This window comes from Notamacropus eugenii, chromosome 1 (assembly GCF_028372415.1).
Source record: "Notamacropus eugenii isolate mMacEug1 chromosome 1, mMacEug1.pri_v2, whole genome shotgun sequence".
Taxonomy (NCBI): Eukaryota; Metazoa; Chordata; class Mammalia; order Diprotodontia; family Macropodidae; genus Notamacropus; species Notamacropus eugenii.
Genome location: NC_092872.1, coordinates 335,374,081 through 335,399,197, shown reverse-complemented (window position 1 = coordinate 335,399,197; position 25,117 = coordinate 335,374,081). Strand labels below are relative to the sequence as shown.

The following is a 25,117-nucleotide window of genomic DNA, read 5'->3' as shown; positions in this document are numbered from 1 at the left end:
TGTGGTAGAATGAAATTGTAACCAGACCTTATAGTAGCACCAACAGGTGCTGTCAGTACAAAGAGAAAAGTGCATAGCTGGCCAAAGAGAAGCTATTTCTGTTCTAGTGCCTCTGCATGGTCCCAGTTGTGTACAGTCACTAGTGTTCAGACAGAAAAATCAATGCAAGCAGGAAACTAGGGACTCATCATTTGGTCAGCCCAGGCCTATAAATAAGCACATTAGGTCCAAGGCAAGGTGGTCCAACAAGACAGTAAAACAAAGTAAGAAATTAGTAAAACAAGGGAAAGGTAATTGGGTGTAACTGTACCTAGAGTGGAGAGACATTCTATAAGCCATTTGCCTCAACATTTATCCAGTTATTAGCAAAAAAGGACAAAGAACTGAGGATATCACTTAGTAAGAACGGATAGCAAGGAGAATTTTGCAATGGCCTGTACAGATGTGTAATGTTTATATAGCCAAATAACTATTTTCTCTGCTCTAAGGATAGGCTAATCTCTTCCCCTCTTAAAGAGAAAGTAAAGTGGCTTAAGGAACACAACTCTCCACTCTCCAAGCTGTCATTGAGAATCAAGTGTTTATCCTTTTTTTTTTTAATGGAAGGACTTCAATTCAAAAACCAAGAGAGAAAACCATCAGTCTGATCTTTATCAGGAGGCTAGAAGACTATGACACAAAGGAATAAAGAAAAGAAAGAGGACATCTCACTGAAACTTTTATGCACATGTGTTGTCCATGGAGAATATAAATGCCCTTAAAGCAGGGATTATTTCATTTATGTCTTGGTGTCCTGAGTGCCTACTGCAGTGCCTAGCACTCAATAATAAAGTGTTGAAAGGCTGATTCTAAAACAGTTAATTCACACTGATGTTAGTCTAGACAGTAATGAAAGTGACTACAAATAACCTAAGGTGAAGAAATGATGAGTATTTTCTGGTGAAGCGACCACCTCATTTCATAATTTCTGATAGAAGAGGAAAGAAAAGCCGTGCACAGTCTGACATGTACTATAAAGTTTAAGAGAGATTTCAAAAGGTTCACATCAGATGGAGAGAATACTGTGGCCAATAATTCTAGGGCAGCTAGGTGACGCAGTGGATAGATAGAGGGTTGGGCTTTATCTTCATGTGTTCAAATTCAACCTCATACACTTCCTAACTGTGTGACCCTGGGCAAGTCACTTAATCCTATTTGCCTCAATTTCCTCCTTTGTAAAATGAGCTGGAGAAGGCATCTTTGCCAAGTATCCAGTATTTTTGCTAAGAAAACCCCAAATGAAGTCATAAAGAGTCAGACATGACTGAAATGACTGAATAACAAAAACGAAATTCCGTAGTCAGTCTGTATGTCTCAAGACATACAGAACAACAATTCTAATAAAGAAGAAAATGGCGAGCAATCTGAAGAGGTAGACATGGATGTCCAGAGAACTCATCAGATAACTCACACAAGATGGAAACATGGATAGGCAATAGAGGGTGAATATAAAAATGTGAAACAGCTAGGGAGCACAGAGAATAGAGCACCAATGCTAGAGTCATGAAGACCTGAGCTCACATCTGGCCTCAGACACTTACCAGTTGTATGACCCTTAACTTCTGTTGGCCTCAGTTTCCTCAACTGTCAAATGGAGAAAATAACAGTACCTACTTTCTAGGGTTGCTGAGAGGGTCACATGAGATAATTTTAAAGTACTTAGCATGGTGTCTACCACATAGTAAGTGCCTGATGAATATTAGCTAACATTATTATTAGCATTTTTTAAGAAGTGTTAGTAAGGCTAATGTTCAGAATGCAGTAAGGCTGGTGATGGCAGATAAGGACAACCAAAAGATCAGGTTGATTTTTAGCTGTTAAAAGGTAAAGAGGAGGATTCAATTAAGGGACAGAGTCACAATTCCTAGTGGATGGGATGATAATAATGGGGACCAGAGAGAAAATAGGTCTATTTCAGCTCTCATTCTGCTTCTGTTTTCTCCAACAAGTAGAATAAAATGACCAACACTGAATTAAAATAAAAAAATTAGCAGGGCTATCCTAAAAGAAAACATAGCTACCCTTGATGAATTCAAGCTACCAAGTTCAAATGAACTATTCCTTGCAACTTATTATTAATGGAATAGTCAAAGTCTAGCAAAGGAAGAAGTGATCACAGAGGGATCATGGCTTCATCAAGAATGGCTCGAGGCAGGCCAAACCCCAAGAGGTCACTTGTCATAAGTTTCCTATTCTTCTCTGTCCTATATTTTAAAATATACACCCTTGTTCTCTGCTCCTTTGCTCTGGCATCTGGTGAAAAGACTGAGAAGGAAGGAACAGTCAGGGAGATAGGAGAATGAGGGAGAACAATGCCACAGAAACCTAGAGAAAAGAGGGCATCAAAGAGAAGAAGATGACTAACTGACTGTGTCAGAGGATGCACAGGTCAAGAAGGAGGAAGACTAAGAAAAGGCTGTCTGATTTAGCAATTAAGAGATAATTGGTAACTCTGGGGAGAGCAATATTAGTTGCTTAATGAGGCTGGGAGTAAGATGGCAGAGAGTTTAGAAGGGAACAAGAGGAAAGGAGACACAAATTGTAGACAGACTTCTCAAGAAATCTAGGCACAAAAGGGAGGAGAAATAAGATGTGAGCTTTTGGGAAATAGATAAATCAAGTGAGAGTTTTGGTTTTTCCAAGCATAGATGGAGGGCAGGGAAATATGGGTGTTTTTGTAGGGAGTAGAGCAAGAGACAAACAGTAGACTAAGAGACTGAGGATTAGTGAGAGTGGGAATGATAGAGGAGATAATCTGCTGGAGAAGATGGGATGGAATGGGATTACTTGTGCATGTAGAGAAGTTTACTTGGCAAAGAGAAGGGCGCTCTTCATGTGAAACAGGTGAAAGAGGAGATCATCTAGATAAGTGAGGCTGAGAGGAGGTAGACCTCAGCAAATGGCACCATTCTTTCCAGGAATATGAGGTAAGGTGCTCAGCTGAGGGGGTATAAGGAGGGAACCATGGGAGTCTGAGGAGAGATAAAAAGGTCTGGAAAAGTCACTGTGGTGAATGAGAGTGAATTGAATAGGGAAGGATAAAATGACTGCCTTGCCTCAGTGAGAGTCCAGGTGAAATTATGTAATATAAATTTGCAGTGGACCCTGTCAGCATCATTAATTTTTTGATTCTACCTTCATTTAGCTGCATGTGAGCAGGAGGAAAGGCAATGAATGATGGAAATAATCTAACATTAGGGTTTTGGTGAGAAAAGATCAATGTTGTTACTGTTGTGTTCATCCTTTGTACTTGAAGACCAGTGACATCAGAAGGGTGATGTTCTGACTTGCAAGTAAATTGGATTTAAGTGTGGCAGGGTTGTGCAAAGTCACCAGCCTCACTCTCTCCATTTGGAATCTATCTTTATTTAGCTGTATATGAGTAGGAGGAAAGGTAATGAATGACAGAAAAAACCTAAATAATCTAAGATTAGGGCTTTGGCAGGATAAGATCAATGATAGGACAAGGGGATGATAAGCAGTCATGTCCAAGGCAGAATTTGAACCTGGCTCCCCTAACTCTAAAACCACTGCTCTTTTCTACTAGGCTGGTGTGCTCCGGTGCACATCTGTAGCCCTAGGTCACATGCTAGGTGATACATTTTCAGGGCCCTGATAAGCTAGAAAGCATCTAAAGGAAGGCAATGAGAATATCAAAGTTCCATGAGATCATGTTTTAGGCACATGAGTGGAAGGAAATGGGGACATTGAAGCAGAAAAGTTTCAGAAAAGGCTGAGAAGAGTCTTCAAGTACTTGAAGGGATGCCATGTTGGAAGAGAGTAAAAACAGATGTGATATGTGGAAGATGCCAAAAGCCATAACTCAACTTGAGGTAAGAAAAACTTCCTAACAACTGGAGCTATCCAGAAGTAAACCTGGAGAGGTAGTAGATTCCCCTTCACTACAGGTCTAGTGGGAAAGGCCAGATAACCAATCGTCAGGGATGATGGGGAAGGGATTCTTGTCTGTATAGGACCTCTGAGGGCCCTACCACATCCAGGTATGTTGTGTTTCCATAAATTTCATAGAGAAGGAAGCAGCTTGGCTGTGACAGTTCCAAATCTGCCACTCTGAATGGTAGTCAACACACTCTGTAAGCGTTGCTTTGCTGAGACCATTTGAAGATGGTTTTCTGGGTCTGATTTCTCATCAGCTGACTTCCTCCTGCCATATGGCATCTGATGAGAGACAATGCTATAAGCAAAAAGAGAGGTCTGGAGTCCTCTCCCACCAGGGTCAACAAGCGACCCTATAAAAACAGGTCTTGGAGCTTTAAATCAGTGTTCTATCACTGTAGATGAAAGAGATTAATCTGTGAGTTTCAAAAGATCAGGAAGAATGAGCCACCCAAGATCCAGGAGGTTTGGGAGTTAAGTTTACACCAGGTTTTATAGCCGGGCAAGCTTTCAAGCCCAAGGATCAACCGTCCACCTTTGGGACCCACCCTAGCAGTAAATTGAGACAAGGGCTCACCCATCAGCAATGCCACCTCTGGATGAGAACTTGGTGGGACCGATGATCTGTAGAAACTCATTAATTCTGAGCCCATTCTCCCCAAAGACCAAGGTGGTAGTTACCATGGTGTTGGAGGGAAATATTCACATTTCTGTTCTTACTAAGGACTTGTATTCTCAGCACTTAGCATAGTGCCTGGAATATAAGCAAGTGTTTGTTACCTGCCTTACCTCACTGCTTAGATCGATCACCTTAGGATTCCCACTACACTGCAGACTGAGCTACAGATTGATATGTAACCTCTATGATCAAAAGCCTCATCAAGGCTTTAACACAAACCATTCCACTTATTACTTCTCCTGACCTTCATCCTCAGGGTTCCCTTTTGTGACCATTTAGTTGAAACCAAATGGCCTGTATGTACTATGGACAGGAGAGGCATTTTGCAGTCACCTGTCTGACTAGGTAAGTGCTTTAGTGAAGAACTAGACAAAACCTCACCTGAGCTTCAGGTATATATGGTCACTCCTCCCTCTGACTCCTGCTTTACATCCTCTTTAGCACAGTATCAGGGTCACAGAATCAGAGATTCTCAGAGGCCATCTAGTCCAAACTATAACCAAATCAGAATTCCCTCAATAATGGACCCAAGAGGTGTTGCTCCAGCATTTGCTTGAAGACCTTCAGTGGCAAGCCATTTCACTTTTGGTTAGCTCCAATTATTAGGTAGCTTCCTATATCAAGCTTAAATTAACCTCTTTGCAATTTTCAACCACCTAGACCTGAACTCTGGCAAAGGCATGCTCAAGAGATTGGGGGGAAAGACATCTAAGGTATTATTAAGGATGCAACTGTACCTGACCTCCTGACAGAATTTGTCTCCAACCAGATCTTTGGTGTTTTCAGTGTCCAAGATTTCAGGTAGTTTACAATACAGTCTAATGCATAAAACTTTCCCAGAAAAACACGTAACATAAAAATACAAACATAGACCCGGAAGAGAACTAGACTCCCCAGAGTCACACATCTCCATTATAACAAGATTTCCCTGGGCTTCCTTGTTCTCCCTCCTTTCAACATAATCATTTTAATAGTCACTGTGTAATAGACTATTTAGGCATACCAGCCCAGAGTAAAAACTCTATGTTTTTATCTAAATCACAAAGTCATTTTATAACTAACTCATTATTGGGAAAGCTCAGCATCCTACAAGATCCAATCAGTCTTGTTAACACACACCTTATCAGTAGCTGTCTGCCCTTTTGATTAGAAGGTAGAGCCATAAACCTCTCCATTTAAGGAGAACAGGAGTGACATCTCCTCAAACATCTCATTTCCCACCTGGCTTGCACTCACTTAGGACTCTTTTGTCTTCTCCCCCTCCTCCACTTTTGTTGTCCTCCATTAGATTGCAAATTCCTTCTTTATTTTAGTATCCCCAGTGCTTAGTATAGTGCCTGGCAAGTAGTAGACAGTTAATAAGGGCATATTAATTATTGACTATTTACTCCATCCTGGAAGCCTCAGAGTAAGAGAGAGGCTTTTGTCCTCATTAAGACTGCTGGTACCAACTGCAGTCTTCCTGTTCCCACAGCCCAGACTGTGATGATACAGAGGATGAACAGAGAGTTTTCTAAAGTCCCACACAGCACTAGTACTCTATAAAACTTGTCTATACTTTGGATATGGCATCCTTTATTTTTCAAGATCACAAAATAATAACTAGAATCAGAAAAGAAAACAAGCCCCTGTTAACATAGAGGTTAATCCTGGAACAAAGTAGATGCCCAGTAATTACAGAAGAGTTAAACAAATTGTGGTAATGAATGGAATAGAATATTATTGTACCGTTAAGAAACAAGGAGTACAATGATTACAGAAGCATGAACTGAAGCAAAGTAAAACAAGCAGAACCTGGAAAACAAGGTACACAATGATTATTTAACCATAAAGGGAAAGAATAATAAAATAAAGACTGAATTCTTTCTTTGCTATATACACTATATACATATAATACATATTGGTAAATATTAATAAATAATAGATGGTTAATTATTATTATTATTGTTATATATACATATGTGTATAGCACATATATATATATATATACATACACATACACATACACATACATATACATATATAGTGTTACTAGGCAATACAGTAGATAGAGCCCTGGGTTGGGAATCAGGAAGACTCATCTTCCTGAGTTCAAGTTTGGCCTCAAACCTTACTAGCTGTGTGACCCTGAGCAAGTCACTTAACTGTGTTTGCCTCAGTTTCCTCATCTGTAAAAGGAACTGGAGAACAAAATGGTGAACCACTCTAGTATCTCTTCCAAGAAATTCCAAATGAGGTTACAAAGAGTTGGACAAGACTGAAAACAACTCAACTCTCTCTCTCTCTCTCTCTCTCTCTCTCTCTCTCTCACTATATATATATGTATATGTATATATATATACATATATATACACACACACATATATATACCATATTGAACATATATAATATGCAAATATTATATATAATACATATAACAATATATAAAACAATGACATGTATTGCTAGATTATGCATATATAATTATAATGACCAATACTAGTCCTCAAAAAGACAGAATGTAACTCCTCCTTTCTTTAGAGATGGCAAACTATAGTTGAGAAACATTAAATACAATGTGGAACCTGATTGCTGAGTTAATTTTCTTAAACAGTTTTAATTTCCTCTTTTTTATTCTCTATAATGTAAGAGTTAGTTCTTGATTGGGGGGATGGAAAGGTCTGGCATACTGAGAAAAGAAGGGAATGTTGAAAAAAAAAGACACCATTAAAAATTTAAACTTAAAAAACATTAAGTTCATTCTCCCCATCCCAAACCCCTGCCTGGGGTTACTGTTTTACCTTTTCTTCTGAAGAAACTGTAAGCTTGTCACTGGATATTAAGCTACACACCTGGTCCAGACTAAGGCTCAGAAATTCTTCCCCCAGCATCACCTCTGGGAAATGCTGCTCTGTTCAAAAAACAAAGGTCAGAAAATAAAGTTATCATAAACTCCAGCCCTTACACCAATCAAACAGCATGGAAGTATAGTGAAAAATAACTTTGGTTCAGATCCTGGTTCTGATTTTTTCCTAAAAAAATCTCTTCCCCTCTCTGGTCTCTGGTTTCCTCATCTTTAAAATGGGGGTCACAATGCTCAACCTACCTTCTGCCCAGGATTGTTAAGAGGAAGTGTCTTATAAATTTTAGAGTTCTGTAAATGTGAGGTATTAGGAGAATAAGCAATCAATGAAATTTACCAACTGAGCTATTAAGGAGACTAAAGGGTAAAGAACTAAAACTGAAAGGAATTGGAGCTTTTAATTTAACAATGTAGGCATCCTTTTCTATAAGCCTTTGTATTTAGTAGCACAGAAGAAAATAGGACAGAAAGTACCCAGCTTTCATTTTTCCTATGTTCAGTGTGATTAATAATAGAGTTTCAGAAAAATGTCACTGAGACCTTCCTACCGAATTGAATTCAGAGTGTAAACTGGTAGAACTGTAGACATCTATCTCCATAACTCTCTGAGGCAAAACTAGGCCAGGACTCCTTTGCTGCCAGATGATCATGGGAGGTTACATACAGGAGGAGGTCAGAGGTAGAAATGGGGCTGTCTCTCTTTAATCAGAAATAACAGGGAAGGTTGGGACAAAGTGAAACATATTCACTGTGACTGCTCACTGAACATCATTTTTGAATGTGGAAGTGAATGGGGTGGCTCCAATAAATGGTCTCCTGGCATCCTCACCTCCAAGAAGGCTGTACCTCTCCTAGAAGGGAGAATTCCAGGGCAACCAGCAGGAGCTGTGTTTAAGAAGTATACCTACTGTGAAAGGGGAGAAAAATTTAATATAAGCTCTCCTAAGGAGCCTGAGATAATCAAACAGACTTACTAGCTATATGACAACAGGAAAGCCACAATTTGTGGCTGTGCCTCAGTTTCCTCCAAAACAGAATGGGGATGATAATAATTAATAATCAAACGACCTACCTCACAAAGTTGCATTGAGAAAAGTATTTTTACATTTTAAAGAACAAGAGATATGGAAGTTAGGAGCTATTGCCACAGTAGAGAAAATTCAAGCAGCCCTGTGTAAATAACCAAATAAACTGAGATAGACAAAGGCTGTGCCTCCCACTTAAGGAAGCAGTGTGAGTAGTGACATTAATTCTAAATTAAAAATCACAAAACCTGGGCTCTAATTCCAACACTGAGTAGCTGGATGGCCATGAACAAGGCTCTCCTAGTGAGCATGACTTTGAGAAAGTTGTTTCTTCTTTTAAGGTCTCAGTCTTATCATCTGTAAAATGAGGGTCACTTTTAGCTCTAAACCTCTCTGGACATCAGTTTCCTCACCCATAAAATGGAGATAATAATCCTTACATTATTACCTCCTTCACAGTTATCAACAAATACTCAGCAGTTCAGTGGACTGAAGCTTAATGAGTTAACAATGTGATAGCATTAGCCGAAAAATTGAATGTGATCTTAGGCTGCACAAAGAGAGGCAAATAAAAAAAGATAGTGGCATAGTGCTTAGGATTAGAAAGCAGTTTTCCTACTGTACTCCTAGTCAAAAGGGAGGGCATTGATAAACCAGAAAATGTAAAGAGAAATACAACTAGGAAAGTAAAGAGCCTGGAGTTAAGGTACATGAGGATCAATTAAAGGGATGCTTAGAGATTAAACAAAGGAATGGAATCGCCAAAGATCAGGAAGCTCAAATATTTCAAAAGCTGCCCTACAGAGCATGAATTAGACTTCTGCTTGGTTCCAGAAGGCAGAAGCAATGCATAGATGTTACAAGTAGATAAAATTAGCTTTTATATGAGGGAAAACTTAACACTTAGAGCTACACAAATATGGAATGGGCTGCCCTGGAAGTGATGGAGATGGGATCTGAAATCCTAAAAGGAAAAGACCATATCTTTGGGATCTGGATCCCCAAAAAGCCCTGGACTTTCCCACTTGGCCCAGGCCCCTGGTGTTGACCTGGGGCAATTGGCCCCAGTTAATTAACTGCCCTTTCATTTTGGCCCTCATTGAGTCTGCACTTGGTCCCATGCTAGACTGCCACTTCTTAATTCCATCTAGACCATTTCTCTGTTTGCATAGTCTTCCATGTAAAAGATAATCCTTGCCTCCATTAAAGTGCTCAGATTCCATAAGAAGGTGGCCAATGCGGAGATTCTTAAAATCTGGCCAATAGCAAGTATTCTTAAAATCTCATCAGCCCCAACTGGTGTTCTAATAAACCTTGTCTTTGGCTGAAAGAAGGCTTGGGTCAAAATCATTCAAAGCTTGCCCTAGACCTCGATATAAGTATTATGTTTCCCCTCACTAGAAATCTTCAAGACAAAGCTGGGGGTTGTGAGGTATAAAGCGGATTCTTAGTCAGGTAGGAGTAGGATTAGATGACCTATAAAGTTCTTTCCAACTCTGAGATTTTTTGATTCTTGATTTGAAAGCATATCACAAAATGAAAAGTCCTATTCAAATATGAGGTACAATGATGGTGGTGATAATTCTAAGGATATAGGAGGCATATTGCAAAGCCTCCAAGTTGTATATATTCCTTCAATATAAAAAACGAGGGTGCAGCAGGAACATGAAAAAACATTATGCAATCTTTTGAGGGGCAAAAGCTGAAAAATGAAAATGGTCATTTCTGGAAGGTAACATTCCAGTTTTACAAGTACTTCTTGAATAAAAGCCAAAGGTGAAACTTCTGCCACAGGCCCTCTTGGCATTCCCAGTACATATTTTGTTTTTAATTATTTTTTAATCAGATATTCAATCACTCTTTTAATGTTGTCACCACTGGATCGTGGTCCCACCAAAACTGGGTTCACAAGGGCCAGGTTCGATTCTGGTGACTTTCCAAGAGGGTTCATTTTATCTTTGGCTTATCATTTATTACCAAAGTTGATTCTGGCAAAACCTCCAAATGTACTCATGTCTAGGCTTATATAAATGTAACTAAAATGAGTATCCAGCTAATGTACAAGCACTCAAGGTAACAAATGAATCACAGATATAGAGAAGTCTTTATTTCACTCTACAAAAAATGTATTAGACACTTAAAGAGCTCTCAGGAATCCATAAACAGAAACAGAAAACTACATGTAATCCTTGCATGGAAGAGCCAGTTGTAACTATGAGGGATGGGCAGTGTTGGGGAGAACCTAGATATTCCCCAATCCTTTGAAGAGGAGTAAAATATGACCTACTTGGATTAGGCATTGGGTGGGAGGGAGCATCAAAGCACTCAATGTTACACATACTGTATATACAATGGTTTTTTCCCAAAAGAAGCTGAACTTGGGATTGCTACTAGGACAGCAGTCCAACATTCTGGTAAATCTTAGCTCTCTCACAGGTCCAACACAATCTCCCTTAAATTTATAGTGTAAATGTGATATGGATACCCTTCCCTCCAGAGAAAGCAAAAACATTTTGGGGCAACTACATGAGCAAACCCTTTCCCATCAGTTAGATCTTCACCATCTGAATAACTTATTGTTTAAAAAAGGAAAAAAAATGTCATTATCCATCCTGGGAGAAGACTGTGCACATGTAGAGACTTCCCTACCCTTCACCCATCTACCATATGCACAAGGTTCCCTAACCTGGAACACAGGTTTCTTCTTTTCTCTGACCAGGAAAAAGGCAAGAGTCAGCCATCTCTCTTAGAGAGCATAGAAAGGGAGATATCCAGCAAGTATTGATTCCCCCCTGGGATCCTAGCCAATTAAATTATCTTGGGGGCTGCCCCAGTGCCTGACACCCAGTTAGGAGCTGTTCCATTTCCTTGGGATCAAGGCAACAACTGGCATACCAATATCTGGTCACTGGATCCAGATGGCTCAGGAGGAAAACGTTAGACTGGTGACCTTCACAGCCCACCCTCACTCAAAACAAAGTCAAGTGCAAGTCACGTCATCATTTCTCTGACGTCATGGTCCTCTTCGAAAACAAAGCATGAACACAAAAAACAATAAACTCTCTATAGGGAAGTATTCGTCAGATGATCCCTTATCTCACATTTGATATATAAACTCATTAAGTAGATCAGGGAATCCACTTTACAATATCAAAATCTTAAAGAAGTTTCTCATACTTTTTGTGGGTGCAAAAAATGATTCCTTTCTCCTCAGTTAGCTAGTCTAGTTCATTATAAAGAAAGTTAAGTGGCCTGACAGTGTATAACCCCACTGGGCCTGGAATCAAGAAAACCTTGAGTTCAAATTCAGCCTCTGATGCTAACTAGCTGTGTGACTTCCTCAGTTTCCTCAACTGTAAAATGGGGATAATAAGAGCACCTACCTCACAAGACTGCTGTGAGTATCAAAGGAGATGATATTTGTAAAGCACTCAGCACAGTGCCTGGCACAAGAAGGTGCTTAATAAACGATTATTTCCTTCCTATTAGGTTTTCCTACTTACACTTTTAGTCCACAAACTATGACACCATGTGCAAATAGCACCAGGCACACATGTCCCAATAATAACACTTTAAGGTCCCCAGCTCAGCATGACCTGAAGACAAGTCAAGTCTACAAAGGGATAGTACAAACTTGAGTACCTTCCTCTACCCCCACAAAGGGAAAGACTAACAAAGAGAAGTGACAAACCAGGAGGAAGGAAAAGAGGAGGGGAAATGGACATTTAGACATTGAAATAAAAAATTTAGACATTAAAATAACTTGTCAGCATAATAAAAAGGGCCTCAGAAGACCCACATTCAATTTCCCTCTCCATCCTAAAAGAATGTAAATTCCTGCAAGGCAGAGGCCATTCTGTTTTTGTTTTTCTAGTGCCTAGAAAAGTGTTTTGAAATTTTAATGGAATAATGGGATGAATGAGTGGAATAACAAAAGAATGAAAAAAAATTGTTGGGGACTTTTTATGTACAAGACACCTTGCCAAAGACACTATGCTACATGCTTTATTCAACTGAATTGCCACAAATTCATTACATGATCTTAAAAAGTCCCAACTTCTCAGAGCTTAGATGATTCCAGTAACAAGGAGCTCATTACTTCTTAAGATAGGCCATTTCTCTTTCAGATGGCGCTAATCATGAGAGTTGCCATTCATACTAAACTAAAATTTGCCTCCCTCCAACTTTCCCTAATTGGTGCTATATGTGCTCTCTGAGATGGTACAGAATATTTCTTCCTTCATTCCATATCACAAGACAGAGGGATTCTTCCTACGATGGTTTAAACCCATTCGAGAGAACCTATACTAGATGACCTCGCCTAGCCCACAAAGTTGGTTTTTTGGTTTTCAAATAATAGCATGTCTAGCTGGCAGTACTAACAAGAAGGGGAAAACAAGAAGCAGAGGTAACTTTTGGGAGTGGGTCACCTGCCCACACTATACAGCTCACAGTATTTAGCATTTGTCCACAAGCCAGGTTTATTCTCAAAGAAGATCCATTCTTCAGATGAACCCACACTGCTCTCCATGTGGTGAGTCAGCTGAACACACCAGGAAAACATACCCCTGGCCCTAGAGCTGAATTTGGCATTCTGTGTTTACCAGCTTCGTGACTAAGGAGATGACATTTGAAAGAGGAGTAGGAGAAGGAAGGTGGTAGTGACATTTTTTTTTTAATTTTCATAGTTCACAGTCTAAGACAGATCAGTTCAGAGACTTGGAAAGGAACAGAGCTAGAATCACAGGCTTATATTCCACAGAACTCATTAAGAAACAAGACCCACTGATCATCCCTAAAGATATAACATGTTGTAGCTTCTTCATGCCTCCTACACATTCTTGTCTCTCACCCATGGCAGATTCATCCTCTCTTCTTCGCTTACACTTCTCCTTCTCCCATATGTAACCTCCCTCTGAAATCTCAAAAGAAAATTCTGCTTCCTCTTAAGAGGCCCACCCAGGAAGGAGAAGCAGCCACAGGACTCCTGGAGGACCAGAGAGGAAAATGAGTTGGATATTCTCAAATCTTCTAGCTCTTCTCCAAAATCCCAGAGGACCCAGGAGGCTGAGTCTAAGATCACAGCCTTACGGAAGGGTTGGCTGGCATGGACTAAGTACAGAATAAATTCCTTCAGGGACAGGGCTTGGTGTGTACCAGCCTAGGAGACACAGTCTTTCCTACAAAGATGGAAATTTATTTCCTATCCCTCTTTCCTCATTCACAACACAAAATAAGGTGAAGCAGATTTGTCTTTTCTAGAAATCAGGAACGATGATCGTGTGGGGCTACAGCATCAATTATCACTTTTAACTTCATTAAACTACAGCACAACAGATCTGTAATGTGTAGGAGAGATTGAGTGGAATCTATACTGACCCCAATACATCTCCTAGAAATTGGTCTATTAAAAATAAATCCCTGGATATACAACAAATCGACAAACATCTTTAGCAGTTCTGTGTGACATTAACAAAAGCCAGGAAGAAATAATAATAAAGGAAAGTTGATTCAAAATAATTAGAAAATTCATAAAATATATGGAGAATTAAACTATTAAGGCACAAGTAAGATTTATATAAATAAAACTTCAAAATGCTCTTTACAGATATAAAGGAAAACTCCATAAGATAGTAAGTGTTCATGATTGGACATACAAATATGATTAAAAAGATAAAATTTCTTAAACTACAGATGTTGTACTATATCAATCAGCTCACAGATGCTTTTTAGAATGAGACAAACAATAACAAAATTTATTTGGAGGAACAAAGTATCTAGAATCACAAGAAAAATAATGAAAAAAAATGAAGAGAACAGAATTACCAGACTTCAAACTATATTATAAATCAGTAATCATCAAAAAAATTTCATTACTGCTTTACAAAACAGAAGAGTCAATTAGTGGAAATGCCTAGATACAAAGGAACGAGAAGCACTTAAAAATGTTTACCTGTTTGATAAAACCAAAAACACAAATTACTGGCAGGACTCCCTAGTTGACCAGAACCGCTGGGGAAACTGGAAAATAGTGTGGCAGAAACTAGGTTTAGATGAGCAACCTATACTATACTACACAATAAGCTTCAAATCTTAAACGTTTGATGTTTATGAGCACAGATATTAAAAGGTTATATCTAAATTAAAGGAGAATAGGAAGAGGAATTTTCTATTTTTTTAAGTTTTTAAAATTTTTTTCCAATTTTTCAAACATTTTTATTTAAAATTTTGAGTTCCAAATTCTATCCCTTCCCCCCTCCTTTTTTTCCTCCCTCCCTGAGACAATAAGCAATCAGATATAAGTTACGGAAGTGCAATCATGTAAAATATTTCCATATTAGACATTTTGTATAAGAAGTCTCAAATAAAAGGAAAAAAAGAAAGTGAAAAGTAGCATGCTTCAGTATATACTCAATCAATATGAGTGATTTCTCCAGAGGTGGAGAGTATGCTTCATCATTAGTCCTTTGGGATTATCTTGGATCATTGTATTGCTAAGAATACCTAAGTTATTTACAGTTCTGATTCATCAAACAATATTGCTGTTACTGTGTACAATGTTCTCCCTGTTCTGTTCACTTCACTGTGCATCAGTTCATGGAAGTCTTTCCAGGGTTTTCTGAAATCATCCTGCTTGTCATTTCTTAGAACATAATAATATTCCATTACAAACATATACCACAGTTCATTTAGCCATTCCTCAACTGATGGCCATCCCTTTAATTTCCAATTCTTTGCCACCACAAAAAGAACTGCTATAAATAGTTTTGTACAAATAGGTCTTTTTCCCTGGAAAAGGCATTTTCACAACAAAGTTCAGGAAAATTCACAGAACAGAACAGAAAGAAGTTCAGAAGGAAACATAAGACAATTTTGGAAGTTAGCAGTAAATTTATCTTATATATCTTTTTATAAAAACAAAATGTAATAGAGATTCACAGATTCACATAGTTCTTCTTTTCCTGTATATATGTAAATGCTAGAGGTTTTTCCCCTTTTGATTGTTTAAGTACAGAGAAAATTTTTTAAATAGTTACAGCAGAATTCTTAAGCAAGAAGTGATTATAAAAAAAGTCATTTCAATCACATAAAATTAAGAACTAATGTACAAATAAAAGTGTGTGTGTTCGTCCTTCATTGCCAAAGAAGACCATGTCATCAGAGAAATAATGACATGACTTGCACTTGACTTTGTTTTGAGTGAGCCTCACTTCTCCTCCAGAGCCATCTGAATCCAGTGACCAGACATTCATCAGGATGACTGGAGATGACCCAGAATGAGACAATTGGGGTTAAGTGAGTTGCCCAAGGTCACACAACTAGTGAGTGTCAAGTGTCTGAGGTGAGATTTGAATTCAGGTCGTCCTGACTCCTGCACTGGTGCTCTACCCACTGCACCACCTAGCTGACCACAAATAAAAGTAATGAAGATAGAAAAATAAGTGAAATTTCTGAGTGGAAAAAGTCTTTTCATTAAATATCACTAATAACTGTATATCTTATACATACTTATATATTTATACATGCAGGGAATTAACACAAATATGTAAGTGCAAGAGCCATTTCTCAAGAAATAAATGGTCAAAGGATATAAACGAACAAGAAAAGATGCACACATGACAGCACAAAAAATATGCCCTACATCATTAATTACTAAGAATAATGCAAATTAAAATAGCTAAGGTTTCAGCTCACAGCATGCAAACTGGCAATGACAAAAAACAGGATCGGTTAAGGCTGTAGACTCTAGAAAAGAGAAGAAAATACACCTTTCCTCCTTCTTTAAACTGGGGAATTATGGCTATAGAACATTACATATACCGTCATACTCAATATGGTTAGCTGGCTTTGCTGAAATGTTTTTTCCTCTCTCTTTTTTGTAAATAAATACTGGGGTGGAGAGAACGAAAAATATATTTGGAAATGAAGGTAATGTAAAACAAAATCTTTTTTTTATTAGTAAGCATAAATAAAATATTGACAGGGCTATGAGAAGCATACCATTGGTGGAATTGGGAATTGGTCCAATTTTTCTGGATATATTTGGAATTATGCAATTAAAAGTGACTAAACTGTTCATATCCTTTGACACTACAACTAGGCACATTTCCTGAGGACTAAAAGACTGTGTGATGTGAGATAGATATATATAGATACACACACACACACACACACACACACACACACACACACATACACACACACAGAGGCATCTAATTAGTTCAGTGGATAAAGCACTCAGCTTGGAGTCAAATAGGTCTAAGTTCAATCTAGCCTCAGACACTTACTAGTTGTGTGATCGTAGGAAGTCACTTAACTTGTCTGCCTCAGTTTCCTCATTGGTAGTATGGAGACAATAATAGCACATACTTCCCAGGGTTGTGTGCAGATCCAATGAGATAATATTTTCAAAGCACTATACAAACCTTGTCATCATCATTATTATGAACTGAAGCATTTTTTTGAGGACAGAAAAGAACTCCAAACAAAGCGGGTGCCCCTCATTTGGGAATGAATGAATGACTGGGACGGTGAGTATAATAAGTGAATACAATGTAATATTTTTCTGCAATACAAATGATGACCATCAGAAATCGGAGAAACATGGGAGATTTATACGAACTGATGCAGGGAAAGAAGTAAAATCAAAAGGAGAATACACAGAATGAATACAACGTTAATTAAAAGCTCACTTAAGGGAAGCCAAACTGAGTAACTGAAAAACCAAAGAATTGTCCCAAAGAATAGATTATAAAACATACTCTGCTTTGCATGTGCTACTTTGCCTCATCTCAACTCCCCAGAACAAGATGCTCCATGCCAGCTATCCCCTGGTGTCTCTCTGTTAAGACTGTAAGTTCCTTGAAGGCAGAGACTTTCTTTCTATTAATTGTATCCCCAGCACTTAGCACAGTGCCTAGCACATAGTAGGTGCTTAAAAAATATTTATTGGAGTGGACTAGATGCCATCATCCTCTCAGTAAACAGGCAAGGAGAGAAGAAGCAGGAATTATATCCAGCTTTTTTTGCTTATCTGTTTTTCTTCAGTTAAGAGAAAAGTTCATTTTGGAACAGGATGGAAAAGTGTGGTATATCAAAAATGACTATTATATAAAAAGAATGATATTAATAAAACTTATTTTTAAAAGATAATAATGCCTGCTACTGAAATTGCTTAGTGGTCCTTTGCTTTCTTTTCCTTCAAAAGATCATTTGCTCTCCCGGGGCCTCCCTTTCCTCTATAAAATAAGGGGACACAGAGATTAAGAATGGTAAGAGATCTTGGAAATCATTTTATTCAGTCCCCTCTCTTTACAGAAGAAGATCCTGAGACCCGGGGAGCCAGAGGGGACGGTGAATGGGGTTGTGGAAAGAGCAATGGATTTTGAATCACTAAACCCTGGAGCTTAATTCTGCCTCTGCATCTTATTAGCTGTAAAGCTAATTACATCAACTGCCTGGGCCTCAATTTCCTCATCTATAAAACAGAGTTAATAATGTCACTAACATTTATCTGCTAATATTAAGAATCAAATGAGAAAATAAACGTACTTTGTAAAACCTAACGGGGTGTACAAATATCAGTTGTTGTTGTTATCATCACCATTATAATTATTTGGCTTGCCCAAAGAAAACATTGTGTAATGGAAAAGAAGACTAGTTTTGGCATTGGAGGATCTACGTTAGCCCACTGATCATGCCACTTACTGCTGGAGGGGAGAGGAGGGTAGGCAAGTCACCTCTCTGGGCCCAGTGTCTCATCTACAAAATGAGAGAATTGGACTATATGGACTCTAAAGTCATTTCCAGCTCTGAATCAATCTATGACATTACAAGTAGAGATGAGAATGGAGGCCCTGCCTCTAAACCCTGTGCTCTCTCCACTAAAGCACCAGGCCTCACCTCTAACACTAGATGAGTGGAAAGCAAAGGAATATCCAGGTGAATGAGGGTGCTGGTTATCTCTGTTCCAGTTAATTCCAAAGTTATAGTATAAATAATTATTGTTTAAGTTCAAAGCCTCAATGAGTAAAACACAATTATTAGGTCTGTTCTTATCCATCTGGATAAAAAACTATAGTTAGGGTATACAGATGAGGTAGAAGCTAGACTGAGCGCACCCCTGTCCACAGAGAGAACCACAGACTCTGGCTTCATTCTCTTGGGAAAGGTAGACTTTAGTCTCCAGGGGTGGAGAACCTGCAGCCTTGAGGCCACATGTGGCCCTGAAGGTCCTCAAGTGTGGCCCCTTGATTGAATCTAAACTTAAGATTGTGAACTCTTGATTTGGTCAAAGGGCCGCACTTGAAGACCTCAAGGTCCACATGTGGCCTTGAGGCTGCAGGTTCCCCACCCCTAGTTTAGGCCCATACAAAATATGTTCCTTCTGGGGCAGCAGGTCAGGAATGAGATGGCATTTGTTTGAGCACCCTGAACATAAACCAGAAAGCCATCTTACCATCCAGGCAAGAGCAACTGCTTAAGATCAGCAGGTGAGGGAGATGGAGGGAAAGACAAATACAGGTATCATTCATTCATTTGACAAATATTTATTAATTAAACACCTAATATTTGCAAAACACCTTGCCAGGCAATGGGGAAAACACAAAATATAGATAAGATTTAACCCTGGCATTCACTTACCCCATAGGTGTGTGTGTGTTCATCCTTCATCACCAAAGAAGACCATGCCATCGGAGAAGTGATGACATGACTTGCACTTGACTTTGTTCTGAGTGAGGGAGGGCTGTGCAGGTCACCAGCCTCACTTCTCCTCCACAGCCATCTGAATCCAGTGACCAGATATTCATAGGATGACTGGAGATGACCCAGGATGAGGCAACTGGGGTTAAGTGACTTGTCCAAGATCACACAGCTAGTGAGTGTCAAGTGTCTGAGGTGAGATTTGAGCTCAGGTCCTCCTGACTCCTGCGCTGCTGCTCTATCCACTGCACCCCTTAGCTGCCTACATGATCTTACATATTGGCAAGAGAATAAGACATAATACGGAATACTACTAACAATAGTAATAATAACTAGCATTTACATTGTACTTTATGGTATGCAAAGCATTTTAAACATATTGTTTCATTGTATTTAATAAGCAGAAAAAAGAAGCGAACAGGGTTATGTTAGGTCCAAGGCAAGAAAGTCCTCCCTGCCCCATCAGTATTAATGAAGAATATTGCAAGGAGACCCAGCCATGGAATTGTTTCTAACATAAATACAAAAAATATTCTCCAAAAAGGACTTTCTCCAAAGAGCCAAAGTGCATGGAGTCCAGTAATGCAGTGATCCTACAGGCCTAAAATTAGGGTATCATGAGGGACTGCTATTCTACTGCTTTATGATGGAGCCACATCATGTTTTTTACATTTTTATGTCTAGGTTGGTAGTAGGGAAACAGGTGCAGAAAGGGGACAGCTGATATACTCTGCAGCTTCCCTGACCTACAGGGACCTGGATTTCATATTTCATATCCTCTCTCCATACTTGGATCCTATAATCCCTAAGGCCACAAGCTTGCAGGAACAGAAATTAGATCTCTCTACTGATTGAGAATTCCTGGAAAAGTAAAGACTCTCCTCCAGAATTCCTGAACTTAAGACTCTGGTCTGACAAAGAAATAGAAGCAAAGTGAATGAAGGCACTTCATAGAATATGTTTTAGAAAATTCCAAATAATCCTGGAATCTCCCCATGATCCAATGTGCCAATGGTAGGAGGACAGGGGCACATACACTCCTAACTATTCATTCTCTAGTCTGCTGTCATATTTCAGTGCATAGAGTCATCCCTTCCCGCCAGCCCATAGTTCTTAGCTCCCTCACCATCTCAGTCCCAGAAGGAGACAACAGAGACCTGGCTTGTCTTTCTGCCCAGAGGGGCCTCTTATTACTGGTCATTATCTCTATATATCTCTGCCCAACCCACTCTGGACATGGTAGAGAAAGGAATTTCCCCCTTCGGGTTAAACATCTCTAGAAATGGCTATTCTGTGCCATCTGATTCCATTGCAATATCTGGAAATCTAAAACTGGAAAGTTCTTCTAAAGGGCTAACTTTCATCATTATAATGTTCCATTTCCTCTTAATTCATTCCAAGAAAAGGTAGTGGTCTGAGCCAGAACATTTGGTTGCAAATAGGACTAAGCAGACATCTACCTCATAAGTCAGTATCAATCTCTGACCCTCACCCCCTACAGAGAGACCTTGCGTCCCCTGGTTCCCCCTATTCATGCTTCTAATAGAGGTATGTTTTCTCTCCTTGGCACTGGAGCGTTATACCAGAGCTGCCCAGCAGTCAGTGCCATTGAGTCTTTCTTGAGAAAGAACCCATAGAAAGAAAGCTTTCTTGTAACCCAGTTAGAACAAATGAACTTCTGGATACTAGAAGCAATAAAATGTGCTTTTCTCTCAGCCACAAGAACTAACTAGAGTCTATAGTACAACACCTTACTAGTTTTCTTAAGTTAAAACTCACAAGATAGTGAATGTAAGAGGCACAAAGACAACAGTAATGGTGGGGGGGGAGGGAGGAGGGGTCACGATAAATCTGATCTTGGCGTTTATGAATATGAAAAGTAACATGGAGAAGAAGGTAGAGGCCACAGGCCAACCCTTACCAATATGTGCAAAATCCAAGAGACAGCTGAGACTCTAATTCCCTCTCTTTTAATTATGACATTCCCTGGTTTTAAACTGCCTGATCATTCTAAAAAGCTCAGTTATGGCTAAGCAAGCTAGTGAAGTCCTCCCTGGGTTTGCTAGCCTATGGCTGGAGGGTTTCAGCTCTGCCTGATTGACTGATGTAAACAACATGTCCCAAGAATTTTAATTGCCATTTTATTAATGGCCACTCCATTACCATCACACAGAATGGGCTCTGCCAGGACAGGGGCACCTCCTAATCACAAACCAACAAAATCCACATAAACCCAGTCCCTTGCCTCAGAGGTTAAAGATTAAACAGGACCTTGGAAACAAGGATAATGAAGAACTGCCGCCTGGCCTAATCCTACAAATCTACTTAGAAGAAACATGGGGCTCCATTTCCCTGCCCTGGTCAGAACCACAGGGCCTGTCAGAGGAGCTGCCTCCCGGACTTGGAGAAGCAAACAGGGAGAAAGGACCACAACTTTAAGCTGCTAGTAATTAAAAGAACACTCTCACTAGCAAGTGATGATACCCAGAAAAAGAACAGAGGTCATGGAGGAGAAAGAGGGAAGAAACCCTAAATTTGAGGCTGAAAGAGATTTTGGAAGCCGCCTAGTCCAAGGCCCTCAGAAGACCAGGGAGTTGAGCTGATTTGCTCAAGACCACATAGGTGGGATCTGAATTCATTTCTCTTATTCCAAAACCAGGGCTCTTTCTACCGTACTACCTACTTCTAAAAGGGGAGGAAGGAAGTAGAGGATGATATCCCAAACAAAAAAATCAAAGACAAATGCAGGAAAAAGAAAGCATGACATTCCTACCTTCACCTCAGGAGGTGGAGTCATGTCACAACTGAAAAGCTCATCAGAGAAAGAAAAGGAGAAGTAAAGGAAAAGGGAACTCAGAGGGGATCTAGCCCAGCCCTTGGCTTGGTGGTTTCCCATCTGTGGAATTATCTACTTGATAAGTTTGACTAAGAGAAAGAAGTCAGAAGCTTTAGTCCGTTCACCTGGTATATACTTAGGCTTCCAGAGAGAGGGTCAGATTGGACCATCTCCCAAGGTCCCTCTGAGTTCTGAAATGCTACTCCACAATTCTAAGAGTTTCACCTAAAATCAGGAAATCAACCAATGCATTTCAATACTGTGCTCAGTTTCCTTGGAGCAAAATAAGGATCCCTGGTATGGCCCCTGGTTCAGTGAAGCATGTGCTAATAATGATGTTCACAAGATGATTGTCCCTGCTTAGGAATGCTTTCCTAGGCACCAGTCCACGTGACTCAGATAATGTGGATAAATGTCTTTACTTCAGGTACACAGTAAAGCAAGCAGTGCTGAGGGAGGATTGACTGACCAACAGCCTTCTCACAGCCTAGTTCAGCCACCCTTGCTGGACTCATGAAGAAGAATTCTCTCCCCAAAGCAAGCTGTAAGATCAGCAGTTTTTGGCATTCAGGAATGGACAAAACAACTTTTCTTTAAAAACAAAATCCATAAAAGACACTACTGCTTATGGTAAATGTAGTCTAAGAAAAAAGATTTCATCCTACAGGTACAGGGACAACAGAGGCCCTGGACCCTAAAGAGGTTGCTTCAAGGTCTTCATACTCTATTGATCAAGCCTGAGAAAATTAAGGAAGGGTGAAACAGGCAACTGAGTAGCTGTTTGGGAAGGAACATGGATTGGAGGTAGGGAGTGGGGAGGGGAACCTGGCAGAAACATTCCCAAACCCCCATTCTTTATTTAAAATTTTACTGGTATCTTTTTTTCTTTCATTTTCATTTCTAAATCTCTCTCCCTCTTTCTACTCTTCAAGTCATCCTAGGAAAGAAAGGATAAAACAAAATAGAAAAAAAGTTTAGCAAAACTAACCAGGACATAAACTGAGTCTGACAGAATGTGTAATGTTCCATAGCCAGAGTCCTCCACCTTTGAGGAAAAGGGATGGAAGCACATTTTCTCAGGGCCAAGCTCATCATTATAATTACACAATATTTCAAACCTCAGTTGAATGACTCTAAGTTCTGACCATTCCTAAAAGACTGTCCCACCAATGCCTAAATTTTTGCTAGGTGTTTTTTGGCCAGCTTGAACTAAATTCCCAGCAATGAAAATAAAGGAATTATCAACTCAACCTTGACACCCAAAACACCTCCTACTCTGGAGAGCCACTGATTCATAGGGTCAGCCCACTCTGATGAGTCCTAGTGCCCACACTTTATACGCACATACACAGGAACCACCAATGGGCACATGTCACTCAAACTAAATAGACAGAGAGGCCATTGGTGCAGTCACAGGATCAATCTAACAGCAAAATCAGGGCTGGAGGAGGGTGGGAAAGACAAAACCTTAGGACTGACTTTCTCCCCCACCAACTCTTGGGAGCTAGAAGACACTGATTTGTAGATTTAAAAAAAGGAAAGCCTGGAGCCCAAATTTCACAGGCAGTAAGTAGAACAGCTAGGATTTGGACTCAGATCCTCTGACTCCAAACTCAGTGCTCTTTCCATTGCAACACACTACAAAAGAACTCTAAAATGAAGAGATAAGATGCAAAACAGAAGGAGAATAAGGGGAGGAAAGATGGAAAAGTTAGCAGAGTGGCTTCCTCCTACTTCTACAGGCGATTCTCAAAATCACCTCATGAGCTGGGGGAAGAGGAAGAATTTAATAACCTTTGTTTGGGAGGGGAGAGTGATAATAGTACTAATAAAAAATAACAAATAGATAACAGATAGAAAATTTAAAATGACCATATTTATATAGAACTTTTGTTTGAAAATCTCTTTATGTACATTATCTCATCTGACCCTTTTATCATTGCCCCCGTTTCACAGATACAGGAACTGAGGTTTGCAGGGGTTAAGTGCTTGCCCAGGATTTCACAGCCAATAAGTGTTTGAGAAAGAATTTGAACTCAGACCTTCCTGACTCCCAGTTTGGTGTTCCATCCACTAGGACATCTCCGTAGCAAAATAGCAGAATCAGGTAGGTGTCCAACAAAGAATCTCCCTCCTTGTTATTCTGAGACAATGTCCTTCATGCAAAGCCCCACCTTCTATCTATTTTTCTAGAGCTGTCTCACAAACCACAACCACATAAGGAAAGTCAGAAAGACCCAGGCATGGACACTGACAAACTGATAAGAAGAGGAAGGAGAGACCCAAGGTTATTACATTGCTTCAAGAAAAACAAAGTGGCATGACCTATCTGGTATGCTAGGAGGACACAGAATACAGGTAGGAGGTAGAAGGGGCTCAAGAGAAACGTTTTTAGAAAAAAGGAAGGTGATTGTGCTAAATTCTTGGCCATAAATAGAACAAAACCTCCACGGGCGTTTTGTGTCAAAACCCAGCTCAAATCTTGCTCCTCCAGGAAGTCACCTAAGAGTGCCTCTCCCAAAGCAATCTTCTTCTGAATTCCTGCAGCACTTACTTGATAATTCTGGTTCTACCTTTGCAATGTCATTTGCATTGCTTTCATGGAAATGGTAGTTATCAGGAAATTACCAAAGACATAATAGAAATGTCCATTCCCTTTGGCTCAAAGATTCCATTACTGAGTTTATACCCCAAGGGGACCACTGAAAACATCAAAATAAATTTATGGCAGCATTTTTTTTTTGATAGCAAGAATCAGAAGCAAAGTAGATGGCTATGATTAGAAAGTGGCTAAACAAACTGTGGTATATGAATGTAATAAAATATTACTTTACTATAAAGAAATGTTGAATGTGCCTAATACAAAGAAGCATAAAAAGATAGACATGAATTTTTCTGATGAAGTGTGATGTAAGCAGAGAAAATAATATACCCAAGGACTACAATAATATAAATGGAAAAAACAACCACACACATACACACACACACACACAATCAAAAGTCAATGTTGCAAAATTATAATGAACAAGCATGCCTCAAAAGAAGGGAGATGAGAGGGCACCAGAGGTGGGAAATCCATAGGTATTACATACTGA

At 39.5% G+C, this 25,117-nt stretch overlaps 1 protein-coding gene across 8 annotated transcripts in view; it reads right to left on the bottom strand.

The window, feature by feature from the left end:
* The window catches only part of KLHL3 (kelch like family member 3), a 256,443-nt gene that overhangs the window by 88,534 nt on the left and 142,792 nt on the right, over positions 1-25,117 (bottom strand). For 7 of the 8 annotated variants that reach the window (XR_011971826.1, XR_011971827.1, XM_072629840.1 and 4 more), the window contains exon 6: positions 7,396-7,505. Coding sequence is in view for 6 of the 8 variants with exons in the window: in XM_072629840.1 (XP_072485941.1) it covers positions 7,396-7,505 (110 nt within the window). In the remaining 2 variants the exon portion in view is untranslated. The remainder of the gene's footprint in view (positions 1-7,395; positions 7,506-25,117) is intronic. The other variant, XM_072629838.1, reaches the window with a different exon arrangement.